We start from the raw sequence: 20,973 nt of genomic DNA on the forward strand, positions 1-20,973 counted from the left end.
GAAGCACATGTCAGAACCAAGCTGTCCTGAAATAAACAAGTCTACGCCTAGAAAGGACCAAGCAGTCACCACTTGAAAGCTATGGCAGGCCTGTACCTCTTGCCACTCTACTCTTGCATTAGAAGATTCCTACAAAAGACAAAACTGTTTTGGTCATTTTTGTTTGCTATCATCTTCAGATATAGGTACAAAATGTGAGTATCCTTCTTTAGAAGTAAAGGGATGGCAACACAGCTCAGACACTTGGAGGGCATTTATTTATTCTTCCCAAATTCTCTTGAAGAACTGCCAACGGGTTTGCTGGAGGGCTCTCCTAGACTAAAACTTCTGAAAAGGTCACAGGGACACACTTTCTTTCCCAATTTTTCCAGATTTTAAAGTCAATTTAAAAAACAAAAAAACTTCCATATTTTTAAAAAAAGATATACGGATACAAATCAGTACTGCTCCATAGCAAGTCAGGTTTCACTTCCCCTTGTCTGTAACATAAATATTACTGGGTAGGTACAATAGGAGGAGCCTTCCTTTCTGGAAATTTTGACTGCTAGCAGAATACATCACTGATCATTCAGCAGCAAATGTCAGTACTGCCTACAATGGCACTTTTGCATGTTTCTCATTGAAAAAAAATCAAGCATTCATCTAGCTGAAAAAAAAATTGTTCTAAGTTGAGGAATCCACCATTTCCCCAGGGAGATTACTCCAATGGCCAATTGTTGTCTCTGAAAAATTTTCCTCTTGCGTCCAATTGGAATGTCCCCAGTTTTACCATTACCCTTTGTGTTCTCCATGTGATTCCTTGCAAAAAGGGAGTTTTCATCTCCTTTGTAGAAACCCTTTAAATACAGGAACACAGTGATAAGGTCTCCCTCTAAACCTTATTTTCTCAAGGCTAAACAAACCCAGTTGTCTCAGCCTTTCCTCCCATGGAAAGCTTCCCTGTCCTTTGATCATTATTGTAGCCCTTCCCTGGATCTTCTTCAGCCTGTCTCCATCTCTTTTGCATAGTGGGGAATGAAATTGATCACATTATTCCTGATGTGGCCCAACAAGCACTGAATAGAGTGGGATAACCACTTCTTTCCTCTGCTGGTGATGCCCTTGTTGATGGGATTGCTGACTTCTTCCCTCTGCTGCTCTCCACAAGAGCAGATTCCAGCCTGTGCTGGACTCTTGGATTATGTTTTCCCAGGTGAAAGACCCTATGTTTTTCTTTGTTGAACTTCACAAGGTTTTGTTAGCCCACCCTTCCAGCCAATCCAGGTCTTCTTGCAGCTTGGCTCTCCTGTCCCAAGTGTTCACTTCCCCACTCAGTTCAGTATCATCAGCAAACTGTGTCACTGGAGACATTTAATGGTTCAGTAATAATGGTGTAGAAATCTCTCAAAGCACTCCTTTATTCATATTATTATGCTTTAACCCACAAAGGTGGCTTTGGAAGGAGCCTTCTGTTATCCAGAAGCTCCGTAACTGCATCAAGTAAACAAATAGGAAGCTACTGATTCATTTCAAGCTTAAAGGAAAGTACTCAGTACATAGTCTCTTCCAAAAAGATATGATCAGGAAAAACAATTTTTGAATAAGTAAAACAATTTCTAACATCTTAAACCATCATCTTTTTTGACATTTCTATCCACAATTTCAAGGTAAATCAAGCATTAAGCCCCACCACCAGGCAAGGAGAAAAATCAGGCGATTTTCACAGCAGCTACACAAAAATAAGGGGTAAATAAACCGAGCATGATTTTTGTTGGTTGTGACTGTTCCTGCCTTTCCTGTTTCTTGTTATTTGAGCCAGTTTTGGCACAGCAGACTTGGGCACTGCCCATGCACCAGGAAAAACACTGCACACAGTCACAGGCTGAGCCAGAGGCACAGCCAGCAGGACCCTGAGATCCCAGCCTCCGAGTTCTGCCTACAGGAGGAATTTCTGTCCATGCTGCAGCAAGAAAAGGTGTGCTACATCAACAATTGGAAACCTGGCTAAGAATATGTGTTACAGAAGCCTGTAAGGCCTGGAGATTCACATGCACAAAGCAAATTGTGATTCCTGGCCTTTACCCGAGACGGTGTTTCTTCCACACCCTTTACCTTCCCGATGCTCAGAGCCCGTAAACTAACCCAGCCTGGGAGGAAGGGCTCCAAAAGTGATTTCAGACGGTGCTTTGTACCCTTGCAGGATGGCCCCATCGTGTGACAACAGAGGAAACTGCACCCACGTGGGAATGCACTCGGGAGCACAAAGCCTGCTTTCTCAGCAGGTGGTCCTCTGCCAGTGATTTAATTTATTCTAGCTAAAAAAAAAAAATCCGGAGCAGTTCTTGGACAAAGACCTGAGATTAGCAAGTGAAAGACAGCCTTCCTTTTAACCCCTTTGCCACTTCTACACAGAAACGCTGCTTTGTGCTTCAGAACTCCACTGCTTCGCATGGAGAAGGAGGGGGGCTGTGGGATAAGTGGCAGTTGCACGGGGTGTGTGAAATAAAGGTTTAATTGTGGCAGGATTTCAAATTTTCATTCATTCAAGCACTGTGCCCTTTTGATAGTGGGGGTTTGTAAATTCCATCACCCCTGTACATCTAAGTTACATATTTTCACTTCCACACCAAGAGGTTAAAATTGTTAACAATTTAAAAGTTAGTATTAATGAAACAAAACTGATCTCAACTCAACTAGTTTATCCCCTCTGGCTAGCGTTATTTGCTGTGGTCTGCACTCAGAAGCGTTTGAGCTGTGTGTGTGGCTTGCACCATATGGCTGCACCGGGGGAGCCCTGACACTCACACGCTAGAGATGCTACCTCACTTCCTTCCTCCCTCCCCCACTCCAAACCCTGCTCTCTTCTTTTCTGCTGTTCTTTCCACATCCTCTCCCAGTGCTCAAAACCTTCCTTCGATTTCCAGTGTATTAAGGTCTCCACCCTGGAGACCCCCCCTCTTTGGATGCCCCCAGCTCCTAGATGTCTCCCTTCTGTCACCTATGCCCCACTTCGTGATGGGGCAGAAGTAATTCCCCTTCCCATTGCTGGCCCACACGAAATAAAATACAGAAGTGGCCCAGTGGTGCACAGGATCCAGCTTGCACAGAGTTAACTTGCTGCATGGCAGCTTATATGCCACTGTGGTTTGCATTGGGGACTGGAAAAGTGTTAATAACATAGTACAATTACTTCTGAACATCGCTTCCACAGTACCAAAGCCCTTCAAGATGCTTTTCCAGGATGAGAGGAGGGTCATCCCCAATCCAAAGGATGAAGTTTAGCAAGCCCTGGTCACCTCCCTCATCTGAGCCACATGGAGTCTTTTGGCTCAGACAAACTTCATCCTTTGGACCTTGCTATAAGGCAGATGGACCCAGAAAGGTGCTAAGCCACATTCCAGTTTCCCTCTGTCCACATCCTATTTATAGATGAAAGTAAATAATCGTATGAGTATTGAGTTCGTTCTACTACCTACATGTACATGTGAAGACTGTTTTACCATGCACATAAAAATTAGATCTCAGTATGTATCATTAAAAAAAAATTAACTTCTGTCATTTAGCCAATGAAAGAGAGTTATGTGATAAAACTTGATAAAGATTCCTGTCAGAAGCTGAGCTGACATGCAAGAAGTCGAGGGCTTACTCTCAACCTGGAGTGAATAGAAAGCAACAAGGCTCAGCTTAGACCAAGAAGAGTGTCAGATAGTAACAGTGGTAATTAACATTTGTCACAAGCTAAGCAGAGTGACCACAGCTCAGATGACTAAGTGTAACTGCTTAATGACAGTAAATCGAACAGAGCTCCAGGTAGTCAGTCTTTTTGATTATCACGAGATCAGAGGATAATACAGTTGGGAAGGAAATTCAATAGGTCAGACCAGGCTGCCCAGGGATGGCTGGACAACAAAAGCAATCAAGCAAAGAGATACAATCTTCCAAATTTTTTACTTTTACTTCTGCAGGTTTGCACAGTAACCTACTCTACGGCTGTGTAACATTGAAAAAGTTCTTCAGTTACAAAATGTAAAATAACAGGGTACAAAATTAAGCACTTTAACTGCTTTAATTGTGCTTACCATGTAAGCAAAAACAGGGGTTTTATCCCTCACTGGCTTTTAGACCAGACTATTGCTTCCACAGGAAAGCACCATGACGTGCCAAAGCCTGAAGCCTGACATCTGCTGCCAAATTGCAGTGAGCTCCCCAAGGCTCCCACAGAGTTCACCAGGGGCCAGCAGAGGCACAGCAGTTCTGCCATTTGTGGCACAACGCAGGACCAGAACCAACACCACAGCACATCCTCCCTCCCTCCCCAGTTCCCTTCTTCCCCATTATGAAGGCTGGCTGTATAGGGATAAATGCAACCCATGTTTAGGACCCTCCTCAAGTTCAATCTTAGTCTTTATGCCAAGCCAAACAGCAATCCAGCATCTTCTGAGCACTGCAGGATCAATTCATAACTGATCATGCAGCGCCAGGCAGGACTCATCACGCAGTGTACTTTTCCTCCCCCTGCTTCTTTGCTTTGTGGTAGTGGTTGTAATCATTATACAGATCCTTGAAGACCTGCCTCACACCTGCTGGGAGAGATGCATTTAAGAACTTGATGTCCCGTTCAATGCAAAGGTCAAGGATGTGATATATTCCCTCTGTGAGATGTGTCTTCACAGCTGGATGCAAAGTCACCTGCAAGAAGAACAAAATTGCCTTAAACTTGAAGACAGAAAGGCAAGACAACACCAGTTCCACAGTCAGTATACATTAAATGCTGACAACATTATCCTTTGCATGACACCATCTGGAACAGCCCATTACATAAAATCCAAGACTTTGACTTGTGCAGTATTTTCCTGAATTTTGCAAACATGTTGTGCAAAACAAGCACTCTTGCAGCAAAATTCACAGAAGTACTATACACATTGCTGAGGTGGCAAAGACATTAATCATCCTGGAATCACATGGACACTCCTCAGCACAACAACTCTAATTAAAAAACCCTAAAATACTTGCCTTGGATTACACATTTCAGTAGATTCTGTATGTCTTGTATAGCTGTATGCTATTATGTCAGTTTCAAATGAGCACTTCATTTACATTGTGTAGAAACAATTTTAACTTATCACTTAACAATTTCGTATTTATCTAACAATTTTTTTCTGAGTACTTCAATGTGCACACCTTAATAGAAGAAGCCTTCAAAAATCTCAGAAATGTACATTTCCTTAATCTGTTTTAACACCAAGAATCAGGTACCTTGCCTGAAGTCATGCAGAAAGTTGGAGGAATACAAGAAATGAGTCAGGACTCAGCACCCTGCTCCTGACATCACCTCTGCTCAACCTCACAACCAGTAGAACTGCCACTAACAACCAGAAAGATTAGCACTGACTCTGGAGCCCTCTGCTGCTCTAGGCTAACTGAAATTTGTCCTGTGCCCACAAATCACTTGCTAAATACTTCACTGCCCAAGACAGTAGTGGCCTCTGGCATCATTGCGTTATTTTTGCTGCAGCACCATGTCTTATCTTTGCTGAATCCCAAAATTAGCTTTATGCCTCCAGATGTAAGCCTCTGCACTCCAGGCATAATGAAAATCACATAAAAAGCTGTCATTAAAATTCAGGCCTCTTTCTTCCTTAGGCAACTAATAAACTTTCTGCTAATGAAGTGCACTCCTCATCACTGTGACAGGCTCCCACTCTCTTTCTGCCCTAAATGTGGAACAGCTAATATCTTTTGTTAGATCCACTAACATAGCAGGGAAAAACATATCAGGCATTAAGGCACATAAAACTTCTTTTAGATCTGTGACCCTAAAGAGTTTGCATGTGCAAGAGGTTGTAATTTTTCCCTTCCCTGTCAGTTGATCAATTGGTTTGTTTACAACAGATGCTGTTTCTCCCTACACTGCACAATACAGTTGGAGAAGAGCTGAGCATCACAGCTCCCAGTGGATGCACTAGACTGGGTTCTCCTTTCCTAGGGCAGAGGAATGACTGCAGAGAACAAGGACAGGAAAACCCACAGCTATTGACAATATGGACCAGATGGCCCACTTGGGATAAGGAGCTATCTCAGAGCTGCAGTTAATGGAACTGCATCCCTCACATCACAAATTCATCTGGACCCAAGCCTTACTTGGGCCATTCTTGCTTTGCAGTTCCCTATAAACACCAATAACACCATGGGAAGCAGAGCCAAAGATTTAAACAGCTGCCACTACTGGCAGGCAGTTAATTATACTTGTAAGTGGTTTATGGTCTATACAGTTAGCACAACCAATTTGTCAAGCATTACAGAGTTCTTGATGTGAGACATTAAATGTGTGAAGAGGTATTCCACTATTGCTGAATTAAGCAACAGATCATAGGCAACAAGCAGAGAGCACTGCCAACAGTATGAAAGAGATGCCACCCACTCCAGTAAGGAATCTTTCTAGATTAATACAAAATAATTCATGGTATCAAGAGGGAGGACTGAGGGAGCTGTTACACAACCACTTTAAGGGTAAGTGACTGCTTAGGCCAGTAGCTTTCATCAGCTCTAGTTCACAGACCCTTAAAAGGGTTCCAGTAAGATGCCTACAGGAAGATTTACATCTACTAACATGTTTTTCTCAGTTATCTTTGCTGGACCCACAGGGTCTTCATATCACAGGGAGAAAGCCACTGATCCTGACTCGGAAGAGATGAATGGTTAAAAGAGCTTTTCTCTCCCTCTGCAGAGCAACAGGAAAGATGTGTACATGCCCCATTTAAGACAGGCATCTGAGGGCCCTCTTTCCTCTGATATCCATCAATTCTCAGCAGTCTAACGAGCAAATAAATCATCACCTGCATGTGATCTATCTATTCTGTCAGACAGAAAACACTCCTTTGCCACAGTGTCTAGAGGCTCACTACACCAATTTCCCCTTCCACACCCAAAGGTTCCATGCATACATTACTGATCTGTGGTTTCAGCTATTATCCATCACTTTCCATTTCCCAGTGAACATCTTGCACAAAACTTTCCTAGCTGTCTCATGAGACTGCATACTCCTGCTAATACTGAGACAAGTGTCCTTTCAACTTAAAAAGGTCGTTTGACAATTCAAGTCAGGCTTTTATTCAGTGATGACCAGATTATAGATTCACAGATGGCTAAAGGGAACAGAAGCTGTCTTAACAGCAATTTTCCCTTTGCTGAACTACTACATTCACCATGTAAACAATGACCAACTAACCTCTGCAATAATCTTCACGGTTAGTTACACTGGTTACACCACAATCCTTCAGAAACACAGCACCAGTTAGAATTTTCTTTTTGTAAGAGGGCCTAAAAACAAAGACTACATTTCCTTTCTGTATTTCAGCTCATTCCCCGGGCCAGAATCACAAATAATCAGTTTGCAGGTACTTGCACCACAAGCAGCATTCAAACCCTGGTGAAATCTACATCTATTAGGCTGAAGAAACTGACAAGATAAAGTTACCTCTGGGTGAGAGAAAATACTGATCTGGCTCTGGCATCCATAAGAGTAGAAGTAGTTGCTTTCAGTAAGGATCAGAATGCTATCTTTGGTACAGAAGGAGAATTACTGAAAAGCCAGCAATTCTTGCCTTGGCAACATTTTTTAAATTAATTTAATCATTTACCCCATATTAAAAGATTCTTTCCAGGAAAATCTTCCACCATTACTTTGCCAAATTTAACTGCTATCAGTCCTGGACAACTGAGACTATTTGGGAGATAAACTTTACTACCAGATGTATAAGGAAGACATTTTTAACACTGATAGTGCCAAAACATGTTGCCCAGAGAGGTGGTGGGTGTCTCACCCCTGGAAACATTCAAGGCCAGGTTGGACGTGGCTATGATCCATTTCAAGATGTCCCTGCTCATTGTAGTGAAGCTGGACTAGACAACCTTTCAAGGTTATCTTTCAACATTTTAACCCAAACCATTCTATGATTCTATGAAGAAACGCTACACCCAACATGGCACTAAAGCAAAACAGCTTTGTACCTGGGCACTGTATGGTTTTACCTTAAAAGAAAAAAAACACAGCCCATACCTTCAGAAAACTTTCCAGGAGTTTGGTAAGAAAGATTCTCAAGAACTCTTGCATAATACAAAAGCCTGGATCAAGCCTGCATCTCTGTGAGGTATAACAACTGTAACTTCACAAATTTTACACAATTTAACAGAGTTGCCTTTGGAACAGAAACTCCAGAGCTAGCACAACACCATGGCACTTTCAAGATGGATGAGAACATACCTTCTGCAATTCAGTCACATAGTGAGCCACAATGAAGGCAGAAAACACAGTGAAGTCCTCCATTTCTGCAGCAATGTAAGTATACATCCGTTCCACCAAGTGTGCACATTTCAGTATCATTTCAAACTCATCCATGTTGCCTAAAACACAAATTGAGATGCAGCTTGGCATTTGAGGCTTAAAAACATTAGGAAAAAAACCCCAAAGAATCATTCCGTTTTCCATGATCCTTGAACAACATGAGGCCAAGGACAGCTTGCCTATTTTATCATCTTTTCTTATCAAACCACAGCTAGAGGCCCCCCACAACACACAAAATACATCTCCTAGAGTGGCTACTTTGTAAGAGCATACTGATTCCAATTTCATGTGCACTGCAAGACAAAAATTACTTCTTATAGATGTTGAAGTGCTCACAACAGCAGTTGCAGTCCCTTCCACAATTCAGTCCCAACCAGCAATGTGGAGGAGAGAATGAGGAGACAAGAAAATTGTATTCCCTGCCTAGAGAAAATCAGAAGATGTTTCTTAGAAACAGCATAGTAAGAAAGCTCTTTGATGAGTTCTATTATGTGGAATATAGCAGCAAAAGCTGCATCATTGGAGGTATCTAAAGTGAGACTGGTGAGATCAGCTGAGAATTAATTCAGTAGGCAAAGAATGAAGAGAGCTAGTACAAACAAGGGAGAAGGGAAATCCAGAAATTACTTCCATGTTATCTGTTACAAAACCAGAACAATCATGCAAAGATAAACAGCATCATTTTCAGCATGAGGATGCCATGTACCTGTAAGCTTCATGTGATGATTGCCTTATGCAAATACATTGCAAAAGCAAGAAAATTCTCCAAATCTGGCAGCAGTTTAACATACCTTTTCCTCTATCACTAAGCCTCAGCTAATACATTCCTCTACAATGAATACATACATTTATATTTGCCCACAGTTGTGGGCAAAACGTTAGCTGAGGTAAATCTGAATATGGCACCGGCTGTAGGACATCAGCAGAAAGCTGGGATACAATCAGTTTCAGGCCATGAAGTCAACTTGTCTCAAAACTCCACTATTAATGACAGAGTATCTGTGTCCTGACCATCTTAATCATTGTGGACATTTCTGACTTGTCTACTTTGACTATGTAAACTCTTTAATAACTTCCAGTAATAAGTCTGTTTTTCCCCCTTCCTTTTAGGATATTTAATTACCCTTATTTCAAATCCTTGGCCATACAGATATATAATCTAATCCAAATTAATGCTTCAGATACACATAAGAGTTCTTACATTTAGCATAGAATGGTGACAGCTCAGCTCTGTAGTAAACAATAGTTCCAATCTCAAAAAATTTCATATAGTAGCATCCATTTGGGATTATCACTCACACATATTAGCATGAATCACTGGAGCTCACAGCCACCATGCTTGCAGACACAGGGGTTGATAGGAAGAGCAGAAATTGAGCACAGTAAGCCTTACTGCTTCCTGTCTACTTGCCAGCCAGTCAGTGAAGAATAACTTATTCACCAAAAGCAATGCTGTCTGCATGCAGCACTCCAGGAGCCCCAGTTATCTTCCTAAACCCACAACCACAAAGATCAGTTTTTCATAAAACCCCAGTTTTTCATAAAGGACAGGTAGGGATGACAGTTTCAATGCCACAGCTAGGTTTTGAGGACTTTGTCCTGCTCAGCATCTCCCCTTCTAAAGTGTATGTATATATAAAGCAAAGGTGGAGAAGACATGGTACCTCTGTCTCCTTTCTGACGCCCCTCATGCATGACAGAAACAACCAGACGATGGAAACTGCTCAGAAAGGATGGTGCTGCTTTCAACAGCACCTGAAAAACACATGAAACAAAAACATGTGAGAATACATAGTAGAGGGAGTGGAGAGGGTACAAACTGTCTTCTCATTCTGCATCCTGAGCCATTTGTGCTTCTAGAATCAATAATAGAAAAAGAAAATGTTTTCTCCTAACATAGCATCAGTTGCTCATAAGCAATCCACTGCCAAAGAACAACAGTGCAGGCACAAGCAAAGCAGGAGAGCAATTGAAATTATGTGATTTTGAGATCCCCAGCCTTTTAAATGACAAGCAGTACTATGTACTTTCCTACTGTCAAGACAAAATATTTCAAAATAATATTAAAAGAAGTCTATCACAAATACGTTTTCTCTTTCAAATTTTTCCTCTTCTTCCACCCTATCACAGACATACCTTTGGATGACACTGCACAATAGAGAAGAGCACTTCATGGATCCCCAGGAAGACACCATGATACTCTTCTGTCTTCAGATGATCCAGAGGAACTGTTAGAAGAATGCTGAATGCCAATGAAACGTGATGTGGATTCACAAGAATCCCTTCTCCCCGCCTTAGCAGAGCTGCTACAGTCTCTAGAACAGGTATAACTACGATGGAAATCAGTGCCTGGTCCTGACAGGCCTCTTTGGTTTGCAGCTACAAGACAGGAAACAGACAATGAGAAATGCATTAGCCACTTATCATTAGTTGGAACACCAGAGAACCCTAACCCTGACTGGAGTCAATGGAACTAGACCCGCGCTAGCTGGACTGGCAGGGAGACTCCTGCACCTGAGCCATTTTCATGCACTTGTGTGAGGATGCACATGATGCATTTCAAACAAACACTGCTGTGAGCATAACTGGAATGACAACTATTCCCCAGCCTCCTGAAAGGCAGCACCTCTTTGCATCTCTTCACATGAATCCAATGATGCAGTTCACTCCTTTACATGCATGCAGACCTATCAGAAGGGGCAGAAACCGCAAGCTTATGATTCCCACGCACTGCAGAACCAGCTGCTGATAAACTCTTGCCTAGAGATACCATCCCAAGAGAAGAAAAACCTACATCACTAGCTTTATATGCTGTACAAACGAAGGGCAGGTTTGATTTGGCTTGATTAGTTTCATTTAAGCTTCCTTTTCATAATTCAGTGAACTTATAGAATTACTTTTTTCTACAAGCGTTTGTTTTGTTTTGCTGCTGTTGGCTTCTGCTGCAACACATGGCTGATGGTTATCTTTTCCTTTGGACAGCAGGAAGGATAGGAGACAGACTCTCTACTCTGCAGTCTGACAAGTTTCTCCCATGCATCATATTACAGTGTAGTTCCATAAAATTACTGTGCATAAGAAATGGATGACCCCCACACTGCACTCACAGGAGATTTTCTTGAAGAAGGAGGAGAAAAAGGGCCTACACAAAAACGTTCAGATGAATCTGGCATGGATGTGTTTAGTTTTTGTTCCTGTGTGCCTCTGGGCACGTTTGCTGCATCCACTAGAGAGTCTAAGAGACAGGAGGGGTAGGTAATGAAGTTCTAATAAAGAGATACTTACAGCTAAAGCTGTGATTATCTGTGGGCTGGCAAACCAGAAAGCTTTCCCTTTGTCTCCACTTAATGGGCAGCTGAGCAACAATTTGGTGAGAGTAACAGCTGACAATACTTCCTGCAGAAAGCAGACGGATCATCAGTCAGGGGTACAAGGCACACTGGCTCCTTTCAAGTACAGAAAAGCTCTTTCAAGGTCAGTGGCACTTCTGAGCATTACCAGAGCCCTGACACATGAAAGGCCTCCCACCAACACCTCTCTTTGGAAATTGTGAAGAAAGCAGCAGCTCAACAGAATTGAATGCACTCAGCAGCGCTGACCCAAATGTACTTTATGCCACATTTGCTTCACAATCAACTTACTGTACAAAAAAGCCTACATGACTTTGAAAAAAGGAAAGCCCCCTCATACAACTGCCACTAGGTAACAGAGGGAAGCAGAGGCAATACAAGGATACCAGTACACTACAAATTAAGAATGCTGCTTTTGGCAGCAGGGTTTTTTTAATTGCTAGTTGTTTATACAGACTGATACAAGAAGCATATTGCAAGCTACATTCAGGTGGCAGGAATTCTCTGTGCAGTTCAGGAATTCCAGATACACTTTCAAAAAGATGTATCAAGAATTGATGCAGCATATCTGCCTCTCTTCTGACAAACAAGACAGGGCCAGATAAACCCACAAGTTTGATTCAATTGTTATTCTCCAATCACTGGGTTTTCTATGGAGCATACAGCAGACTTTTTTTTGCCAAGTGTTCCACACATCAGCAATGGTGCTTAAGCTGCTCTGAAGAAGGGCACATAATTTAAAAAGATACTGAGTGCTACCTGGGTATTGCTGAGTAGTCTTTAGAGCAACAAGTACCAAAAGCACAGGTGCAGTTTTGGTTTTACTCAAAAATGCCAGCACTTCTAAAAGTGCCTTTAACCTTGTACAAAAGAGCCACAGACAAACACTGACTGCTGGCATCTGCTGTGCAAGAGCTCTGAGCAGCAAGTAGGAAAGAGCTTTCAGCATGGCCTGTAAGACCACAGCTGTGTGATTTCTATTGACAATACATGGACTCGAGACTGCTGAGTCCTTACGATGGACAAAAAGTTTTTTCAGTAGGTTTCCATGATCTTTCCATCTCTCAATTTATGTAAGAACATAGCACAGCCAGAAAGCCCTTATCCATGTAAATTAATTTGACCTGATTACTGAACATAAAGCAGGAAGAACAAAAAAAAATATTTACAAATCTCATTCAGCCAACAACCTTTTTTTCAAGATACAGCAGACTGCAGAAGGAAGTTGACAACACATTAAGCTCATGCCTTACTTTAGCCTTCTGCTGCCAAATATTCCTCACTTCCAGTCCCTGCAGCACCAGCCTCATTATAGCGTAGAACTCCTCGTCAGAGCAGTTTCCCAGCACCTGGACCAGCACCTCTGTCAGCTCCATCTCCATACTTCGGATCACCTGGGTTGTAATTGCAGGACCTGCATATTCAAGAGACAAAAGCAATCAATTCCCAAGAGAAGGACTTCCACAGGTAAGAATAGGGCAAACTGAAAATAAAACCGTTCTGGGGGTACCTTTTTAACACTCAAATACATAGAAGGCTTGATACTTTACCTTTCTCCCCACAAGTGCAATAAGTTGATGATCTCAAGTATATCCTACCCTCAGGTTCAGAGCAGTCATCATACCAACAGAAACTCTTCAGTAATACAGAAAGACTACACCAAAGCAGCTGCACAAGCCAAGGGAGCAGGCTAAACAAGCCACAGGTCTTTTCTATAAATGGTGGCCACAGATCCATCACAAATCATAAAAGTATAAAGCTTTTTCTATGACTAATACAAACACTGAGATCACAACTGTACTTCACTTGAACAGTAGTCTCTAAAGCAGGGTGTGCACACGACAATTTATTGGGGTGTGGGAATTATAAGTAAAATATCTCTAATACAAAAAGATATTTTAAATAGATTTTATTTCATCTTTATCTCATGCTTTTTAAACATTTTCTGTATGTGCGCTTTATAGTATACATACTGGTGCAGTACATGCATCATTTATAAGTAACTTATATTCAGGCTGTGTGTTCAATTTCTTAGGTTTTTTTAATGATGGGTGTGTGCAATCAAAAATGTTTGGAGATCACTGCACCAGAGCATGCCAGCAATAAGTCTAACAAATTCCAGCAGTTTGAGGAAGTCAAAGAGAACAGTTATTCCGGCTCTGTGCTCATCTCTCTTTCTGAATGAGACAATGTAAAGGAGCCATTAGGTCACACAGCTGGCAGCAGAGGGTCTTCATGTAATTTCCAGCCTTGGCTCTTTATTTGGTGAGGATAAAGGAACCAACCTGCCAATATCCCACAGAATTTATCAGAATTACCACATGGTGTTCATCATCCGTAACTGTTAGGTAACTTCCACTGCTCTATAAATTCACCTACCAGATACAAAAGCAGATGAGTATTTTACTCTAAGATCTGGCCTGGTGCAGATCAGCTGCTTCAGTGGTGCCTACTACAACAATTACACAAGCAGGACACTGCACTTCAGCCCTACCTCCAGAAGTATTACCATGTTCCAGGTACTTTCAAAATGTTCTACCAAGGATGAGTAACTCAGGACCTCAACTTTATTTAAAGATGTTAACATCTATCAGAAGTTCATTGCCACACTAGATGGTGGCTGTGGTCCAGGTACTACAATATTGCCTCCTTGAAAATTCTCCTGTTAAGCATTTAAAAAAGGATAGCCTGCTGTTTTAACACAAGTAAACAAATGCAGACTTTTACAGAAGCTGTAAGCTTTGATAAATGGCTTTTAACTCACAAAATTAGCAAAGGAGGTGGAGAAATAGAGTTTTCATACCAGCGAGAAGTTTTTTTATAGCAAAAACAACCATGAGTGCAGTTTCTTTTTCAGGACACAACTCTGGCACAGAGCAGAAGACAGTCAGGAACTGCAATGAAAGCTGAAGGAACTGCAGATTGCTCCCTGCACAGGGCAGCTCTTTCAGTATCTGAGAGTAAAACTCTTGGTACAGCTTAACACGGGGCCGCTTCAAAAACCCACTGGGCTCCTTCTGCCAGTCCTTCTTGACAGGATGGCTCAGATCTGCTTTGAGGAGAGTAGTGACAGATGGTATGAATGCCACAGGCAAAGGCTGGTTTGGGGTGCTACTCTGAAGCCCATGTTCAACAGTTCTGACCATCTGCAGAACCACTGGTTCCAACAGAGCACAAAACACATCCACAGAATGCAGCTTCTTTTCTGGCAGCTGCTGGAGGTGCAGTGTGACAACATGACAGAGTGTGGTGAATGCTGTGAGCAGCAATTGCTCAGCTGCAGGATTCCAGTTTTTCCAATCTATGCTTTTGGTTGCACCTGTGTCTGGTCTGCAGCTCACCAGGAAAGACATGAACTTTTCCAAGTTGAGCTTCACACTTTGTCTTCTTTCAATAATCATCTGAAGAAAGTTTTCCAAAAACTCTTGGACTTCCTGGACATATTGTGCCCAATCAGGGCCAGTCAGGACATCAGTGAAGAATTTGCAAGCTGTAAGCTGGGAGGTCATGACAGCCTCAAGAACATCACTGGCATGTAACACCTTAAGAACAGAGTTGGAGTTCCTGCCAGCTTGCAGGCACCTCAGGAGGTGGAGGCAAGTACTTAAAACCTTCAGCAATAACAATTTGCTGCAAGAGACACTAGCCCTGGTATTAACTAGCAGGGACAGCAGCACCAGAAAACATCGAGTACAGTCAGAGGGAAGAAAACTGTCTAATTTCAGGAGAGAAACAATTTCTAGTAAATCCAGGCATCTTTGTAGCTGACGTTCTTTCAGGATGACAGGGCAGCCATTTTTTGCTAACAATACTATACATTGGGCAACTTTCTCCAGTGTTTTCCAAGACAAGCTCAGCTCATCCTTCTGCACTTTGTTTTCTGATGGTACTTCCAATGGGTCAACAGTTTTGCAAGAAGCCATAATTTCTTCATGCCAAGGAATATTAGTCACAGAGAGCTGCTGCAGTGGCAGATCTACTGAATCCCTGGTAGCAGTGGGCAGCACCATAGCAAACTGATGAATAAGATGGGTCAGAAAAGCACAGTGCAGGACCCTCATTTCTGGTAGAAGAGAGCTGTGGATGAAACCAAGGGATATCTTTGCAATGCTGATGGAAGACTCCTGGTCCGTGGCAGCTTCCTGAGCTTCAGCCAACATCAACGTTTCTAGAAACACCTTTGCAATGTACTCAACATCTTTTAAGGAAATATATGGCAACAGGATGGTCAGGTTGGACATGACGAGGTGCCAGTGTGCTGTGGGGTAGCTAAGCTCAGTTATTGCACTGATATCTCCATCCCACGGTTCAGATTCTCCTCTGCTCATGGTAGATCTCCCAGACTCCAGGATGAAAGCTGCAGCATGTTGCAAGGCCTGTAGGTCAGCTTCAGTCTGCATTAACATCATCTTCATTTTCTGAAACGTGAGCAGTTCTAAGCAGTATTTACTAGTGGAGGCAAAACTACTTGCAAGTTCCATAACTCTCCTCCAACTCTGGTCCTTCACACCAGGCAGAAAAGCTGAAATGCCCCAGTGCTTTGCAGCAGGTTCAGTAGCAGCAGTTTCAGCTGATGGAGACACATATTTACTGCAGCTAACACCAAACAGAGCATCTACCTCAACCCAAGTGTAAACAAGGAGGAGAGCAGCATCACTGGCCTTTCTTAGCCAAAGCTCTGACTTTTCTCCCTCTCTCCTAGGAGCCTGCAGCAGCTCCATCAGTGGCTGAATTATTCCCTTCTGTGTGTTTGCCATCAAACGCTGAGTGCGAAGCACCACAGGGGAAGGAGTGACATCATCCAGGCTCCTCATGTTGAACAGAAAGGCATGCAGCACCGAGCACACTGACATCAGCTTCAAGGCCATTTCAACTGACCCTTCAACAGCTGGAATGATAAGGGTCTGGCATTTCTCCACGAAGAGACACAGAATGTCCAGAATCTGGTTGGGTGGCAGTTCAAGAAGGCACTCACGAAGCTTTGCTGTCAGGCCAGCAGAGAAGACAGGCGGCCTCAGTTCATCAACAGCTGGCCGGCAAATGACTGTCAGCACCTCTTCAAAGAGCCGTGGGAACTGCCTCAGCTTGGAGTAGATCTGGAATATGGTGCTGATGAGAACCTCCTGAGGCTTCTTTGTACGTGGCTCAGAGGCCTCTGCATCAATCCAAGCTGACGACACCAAGTCATCCAGGTCTGGCTCTACTATAAGGTGGTTTAATGACATCAGGAGTTTGAGACACCTGAACCAAGCAGGGATGGAAGCTTGGGAGTGTGTCAGCAGCATCTGTGCTAGCTTCCTGTAAAACCCAAACTGCACCTCCTTGTGCCGGATACGGTCACTGGCGACATTATAGATGTCATTGCTGAGCACCAAGCTCAGAAGCTGCTCCAAAGCAAGCAGTTCCACGCTCCAGTCCACAGGGAAAAGCAAATCACTCTTCCCCTCCTCTTGCAGGTCAGAGAGCCTGAGACAGCCAAAAAGCCTGCTGAGCATGTGGAAACACACAAGGTAGTTTTCTGCCTTACAGTACGAGTCCAGAAAGAGCTTATACAGCAGGGACACCGAACCAGCCACAACCGCTCCATGGAGGGCAGGTTCACACAAGTCACTGCCCAGCTTGGTCTGCACTGTGTGGACTGGTAGCAAAAGAGTTTTCCAAGCTCCTTTCTTCTTCTCCTGGGATTCCTGTTCTGACAGCAGCTCTTCTCTGTAGGATGAGAAAAGCTCAGGCTGAAATAACCCAGCCTGCAGCAAAGTCTCTATTTGGCCGCGTATTTCTCTGCTCAGGTGCTGACACACATGGTTATCATCCACTTGTGTCCAGCTCCTCACAGTGAGCAAATGCCTCAAGAGCAAGCATGGCTGGAGCAAGTGACTTGTCACTCGCCCAAACACACGGTTTGGGTTGGCTTGCTGCCTCTGGATCAGCAGGTACTGAGCAAAAGTAAGATGGAGGACGTTAAACAACTGTGAGCCCACAGCATCATCAGAAGCCAGCTGCTGACATGCCAGCTTGGACAGCTTGCTGAGGAGATCAACCAAAAGCTCACACTTTGCTGTGTAAATTATGGAGAGTGAAGGAGTAGAAAGGATGCCACTGGAGCAGCTCAGCACAGTGCCAATGTTTTGCTGTGTCTTCTCAGAATAGGCCTCTGATAACCTTTTGTTTATGATCTGAAAAAAGAAACAAAAACAAACCCCCAACACCAGTCAATTTAGCATACAAAGATAAAGCCCATCATAATGAACCAACACCACCTGTGACCTGTGGCTGCAAGGAAGGGGCTGTGCCAACAGCTGCTGCTGAGCCTCTCACATCACAGGTTTCAAACTAGAAGCTCCACTGTCCCTGCATTTGTTTGCAGCACCAGATCAGTAAGGAAGCCCTCATGCACACTACTGGCAACAGCATAAGACTATCCATACCTGACCCTAATAGTTCATCCTGCAGAAATGGAGTAGGGGAAAATTTCTTCCTTCTTGAACGGTCCCCAAAATTACACTCCCATCAACAACAAACCTATACACGATACACATCCCTGCTCCGACACAGGGAGGTTATTTAGTAAGAATGTCTGTGCCTAAATATCATCTTTATATTTGAAAATGAGACAATTTCTGGTCCTGGTATCTGGAATGTGAAGCACTATTCTCTTTTCTCTTTGAGGGGTACACATTTCTAGAGAAATTATGTTGTATTTCTCTTCCTTTTCTCAAACTTTATGTGTATTTCGCTCCCTTTTCTCACCTTCAAATAATGTCTGCAAACAAACTCAGTAACAATTTTAAAATCTATGTCTATTTTGTTAAAAACCTTACCTGTCTCCTTACACCTTATTGTGGATGGTTCATCTCCTCAGCTGCAACAGTGATGGACTAAAACAGACCCTTAAATTCTTCCCACTGGACCCTCTATACCTCTGTCCTTGGTGTTCAGGGTACCCTGTCCTGTACCTCTGACCTGATCTTAATCCAGACAGGTTTTCACACACAGACCACCTTTAAATTTGGCACACTTTCTGCATAACATCTCTGAAGCCCAGATTTCATCCAATTCTCCATACTTCACAGTTCAATTTCTACATGTAAAGACAACCTTTTCTTGCTTCCCTTCAATCTGATCAAAACTAAAAGGATCATTTCTCCAGTCATTTTCACCACCTTTGCAGCCACTCACTAATTCCACCATTTTTAACCTTAGCGCTGCACAAACACAAAATGTATTGCAGGACAGAAATAGAGAAACTTTCAGTACTGGTCCTGCAAACTATCAGATTAAGACATATTTCATGCAACATCTGACACTGTGAGGGAGAGTCAAGTACTGTAAGAGATACATATTGCTATCCAGAATTTTTCCAGGTATCCACAGTCATAGTTACCTCTGCAATTGAAAAACTGAGACCAACTGTCTTCCCACTCTTTAAGAGATCCTGTAGTCTTTTACTATGGATAACATTGTCAAGATATGCCCAGAGTTTTTCAACAACTTCATCCTCCAGTTCATGTTTCTTGTTGTAGTTGGAAACCAATGCTTGGCTTACCCAATCGAGTAAAACCTGTTAACAGAAGAAAAAACAAGAAATCTTTAACAACTCCCAAGCAAAAACAGGACAAAAGCAGTACCTCCTCACAGTTACAGCATTTGTACCTTCAAAACTGTGCTACATCCAAGCAGAACAGCCTCTGAGTGAGCAGAGAAGTCTGCTCCCAAAGGTTTCAATTCCTAAGAGCTTAGGCTCTATACCAAATGTCGAACCTGTGCTTGCATGTACCATCCCAAAACAGCTTTCAGGAGTCAACATCTTTACTCTCACAACATTCTAATTCTAACAGTTGATACTGGTTGCAAATGCAGTCTTTCAAATCAGTGCTCAGAAAATCAGCTGGCTTTCACTTTCTGACAGGTGCTATTCCACTCACATCCTTCTCTTCATATGTTTAAATTCACTACCTAGAAATTCAGGCCTAGGAATTTAGATGTGTGCAAACTGGAAAAGATTGAAATATACTAATTACTGTTTTAAAACTGAAGTTGTAGTGTATGGCTAAGTTTAATATTTTAAGTAATTTGTTACTTCAAAACTTCTTGTTTTGAAATAACAAGAACCTGAAACACAGATCTCAGATGTGCAAACCCTAGGCCTGAAAGTACTACCAGGGCTGGAGGAACAGGACAAGGCACACCTAACCCAGGGAAACACTGCACAGACCTTCAGCAAACAGGGTCAAGACAAAAGACTTAGGGGGTGTGTTTCATGTTCCTCATTGTGGGTTCCATGAAGAGAAAACCAAATCACCCTCCAAGCAGCGGTCCATGAATGCACTGTGTGCTCTTTGCTCATGCACAGCAAGTTCTGAGCACCAGAGAACACACACACAGCCTCAGTCAGTCCCCCCATCCTCAAGTTCTTGTTTTTAACTATGCCCTAAACCGTCTGACTTCGGAGCATCCTGTACTGGACATAAAACCAATAGCAATGACAGCTCTAAAGACAATGATTTCTCGTCTCTCTGGGAAACAGAACACAGGCACTGCCCTCTCTAAAAGAAAGATTCTTCCATCCTGCACGAATGCAGGGCTTTGTGCTGAAGTTACCTGCAACATGTTGTTATAAAAATATTTCCTGTAATGACAAAGAAATCATGAGGTGATCACAATCCTAAACCAGTGCTATATTTACAGCGCTAACCACTAGCTAGAAGTTAGATCTGCATTTTAACAACTGATTCATTCATAGCAGCAATCCACCAAAGGTATTTTCCTCTTTCATCACTGTTCGCTACTGAAAAGTACTCACTTGCTCCTTATTAGGCAGGACGCACTGGTGAGAAATCCACGCGAACCGGGCTAGTTTGAGTTTGTCCTCCCAAGAAGTCTTGGCGCTTTTGAGCTTCAGGTAAATCCCGGAGTAGATGGCTGCCATGGGGGCGGCACGTGGGCACAGCGAGGAGGCAGACCCGCGTCTGGAAGACACGCCGAGCAAGGACAAGGCGCTCGGACGGACGGACGGGCGGGCAGCGGCCCCGCACCGGGCACTCCCGCACGTGGCTCCGCTCGGGGCCCGAGCGCCCCTCCGCCCGCCAGCCGCCCGCGGCCCCGCTCCCCAGCGCCCACCTCTCCCCCGCCAGCCCCCGGTCCCACTCACCTTCCCCTGCGTTCGCAGGGCCGTCACTGACCGCTCCCGGTACGGCCGGGCCCTGCCCGCCGGCCTCCGTCCCCGCCAAGCCGCGCCAGCCGAGCGCCGAGCCCGGGAGGCGGCGCGCTGGGGCGAGCCCGCGCCCATTGGCGGCCAGA

General features: G+C 43.5%; 1 protein-coding gene across 1 annotated transcript; it reads right to left on the reverse strand.

The window, feature by feature from the left end:
- Window positions 1–1,381: 1,381 nt before the first annotated feature.
- On the reverse strand, window positions 1,382–20,968 carry URB2 (URB2 ribosome biogenesis homolog). Its single transcript, XM_074537469.1, has 10 exons — window positions 20,825–20,968; window positions 20,477–20,642; window positions 19,058–19,234; window positions 14,477–17,849; window positions 12,927–13,087; window positions 11,609–11,719; window positions 10,460–10,702; window positions 9,988–10,078; window positions 8,243–8,382; window positions 1,382–4,668 (listed from the first exon to the last, which is right to left on the reverse strand). The coding sequence occupies exons 2-10, from the start codon at window positions 20,600–20,602 to the stop codon at window positions 4,471–4,473; spliced, it is 4,620 nt and encodes a 1,539-aa protein (XP_074393570.1). The 5' UTR covers window positions 20,603–20,642; window positions 20,825–20,968; the 3' UTR covers window positions 1,382–4,470.
- Between the last annotated feature and the right edge of the window lie 5 nt (window positions 20,969–20,973).

Source organism: Zonotrichia albicollis, chromosome 3 (genome assembly GCF_047830755.1).
Source record: "Zonotrichia albicollis isolate bZonAlb1 chromosome 3, bZonAlb1.hap1, whole genome shotgun sequence".
In the NCBI taxonomy this organism is placed as follows: Eukaryota; Metazoa; Chordata; class Aves; order Passeriformes; family Passerellidae; genus Zonotrichia; species Zonotrichia albicollis.

What these genes read in the sequence shown, in the direction of transcription:
- URB2 (XM_074537469.1), bottom strand. Translation starts at nt 20,602, where the DNA reads ATGGCAGCCATCTACTCCGGGATTTACCTGAAGCTCAAAAGCGCCAAG. An exon ending in TATAAAAAAACTTCTCGCTG is followed by an intron (nt 13,088 to 14,476) that starts GTATGAAAACTC and finishes TTGAATATGCAG; the next exon opens with GTCCTGCAATTACAACCCAG. An exon ending in ATGTGACTGAATTGCAGAAG is followed by an intron (nt 4,669 to 8,242) that starts GTATGTTCTCAT and finishes TTCTTCTTGCAG; the next exon opens with GTGACTTTGCATCCAGCTGT.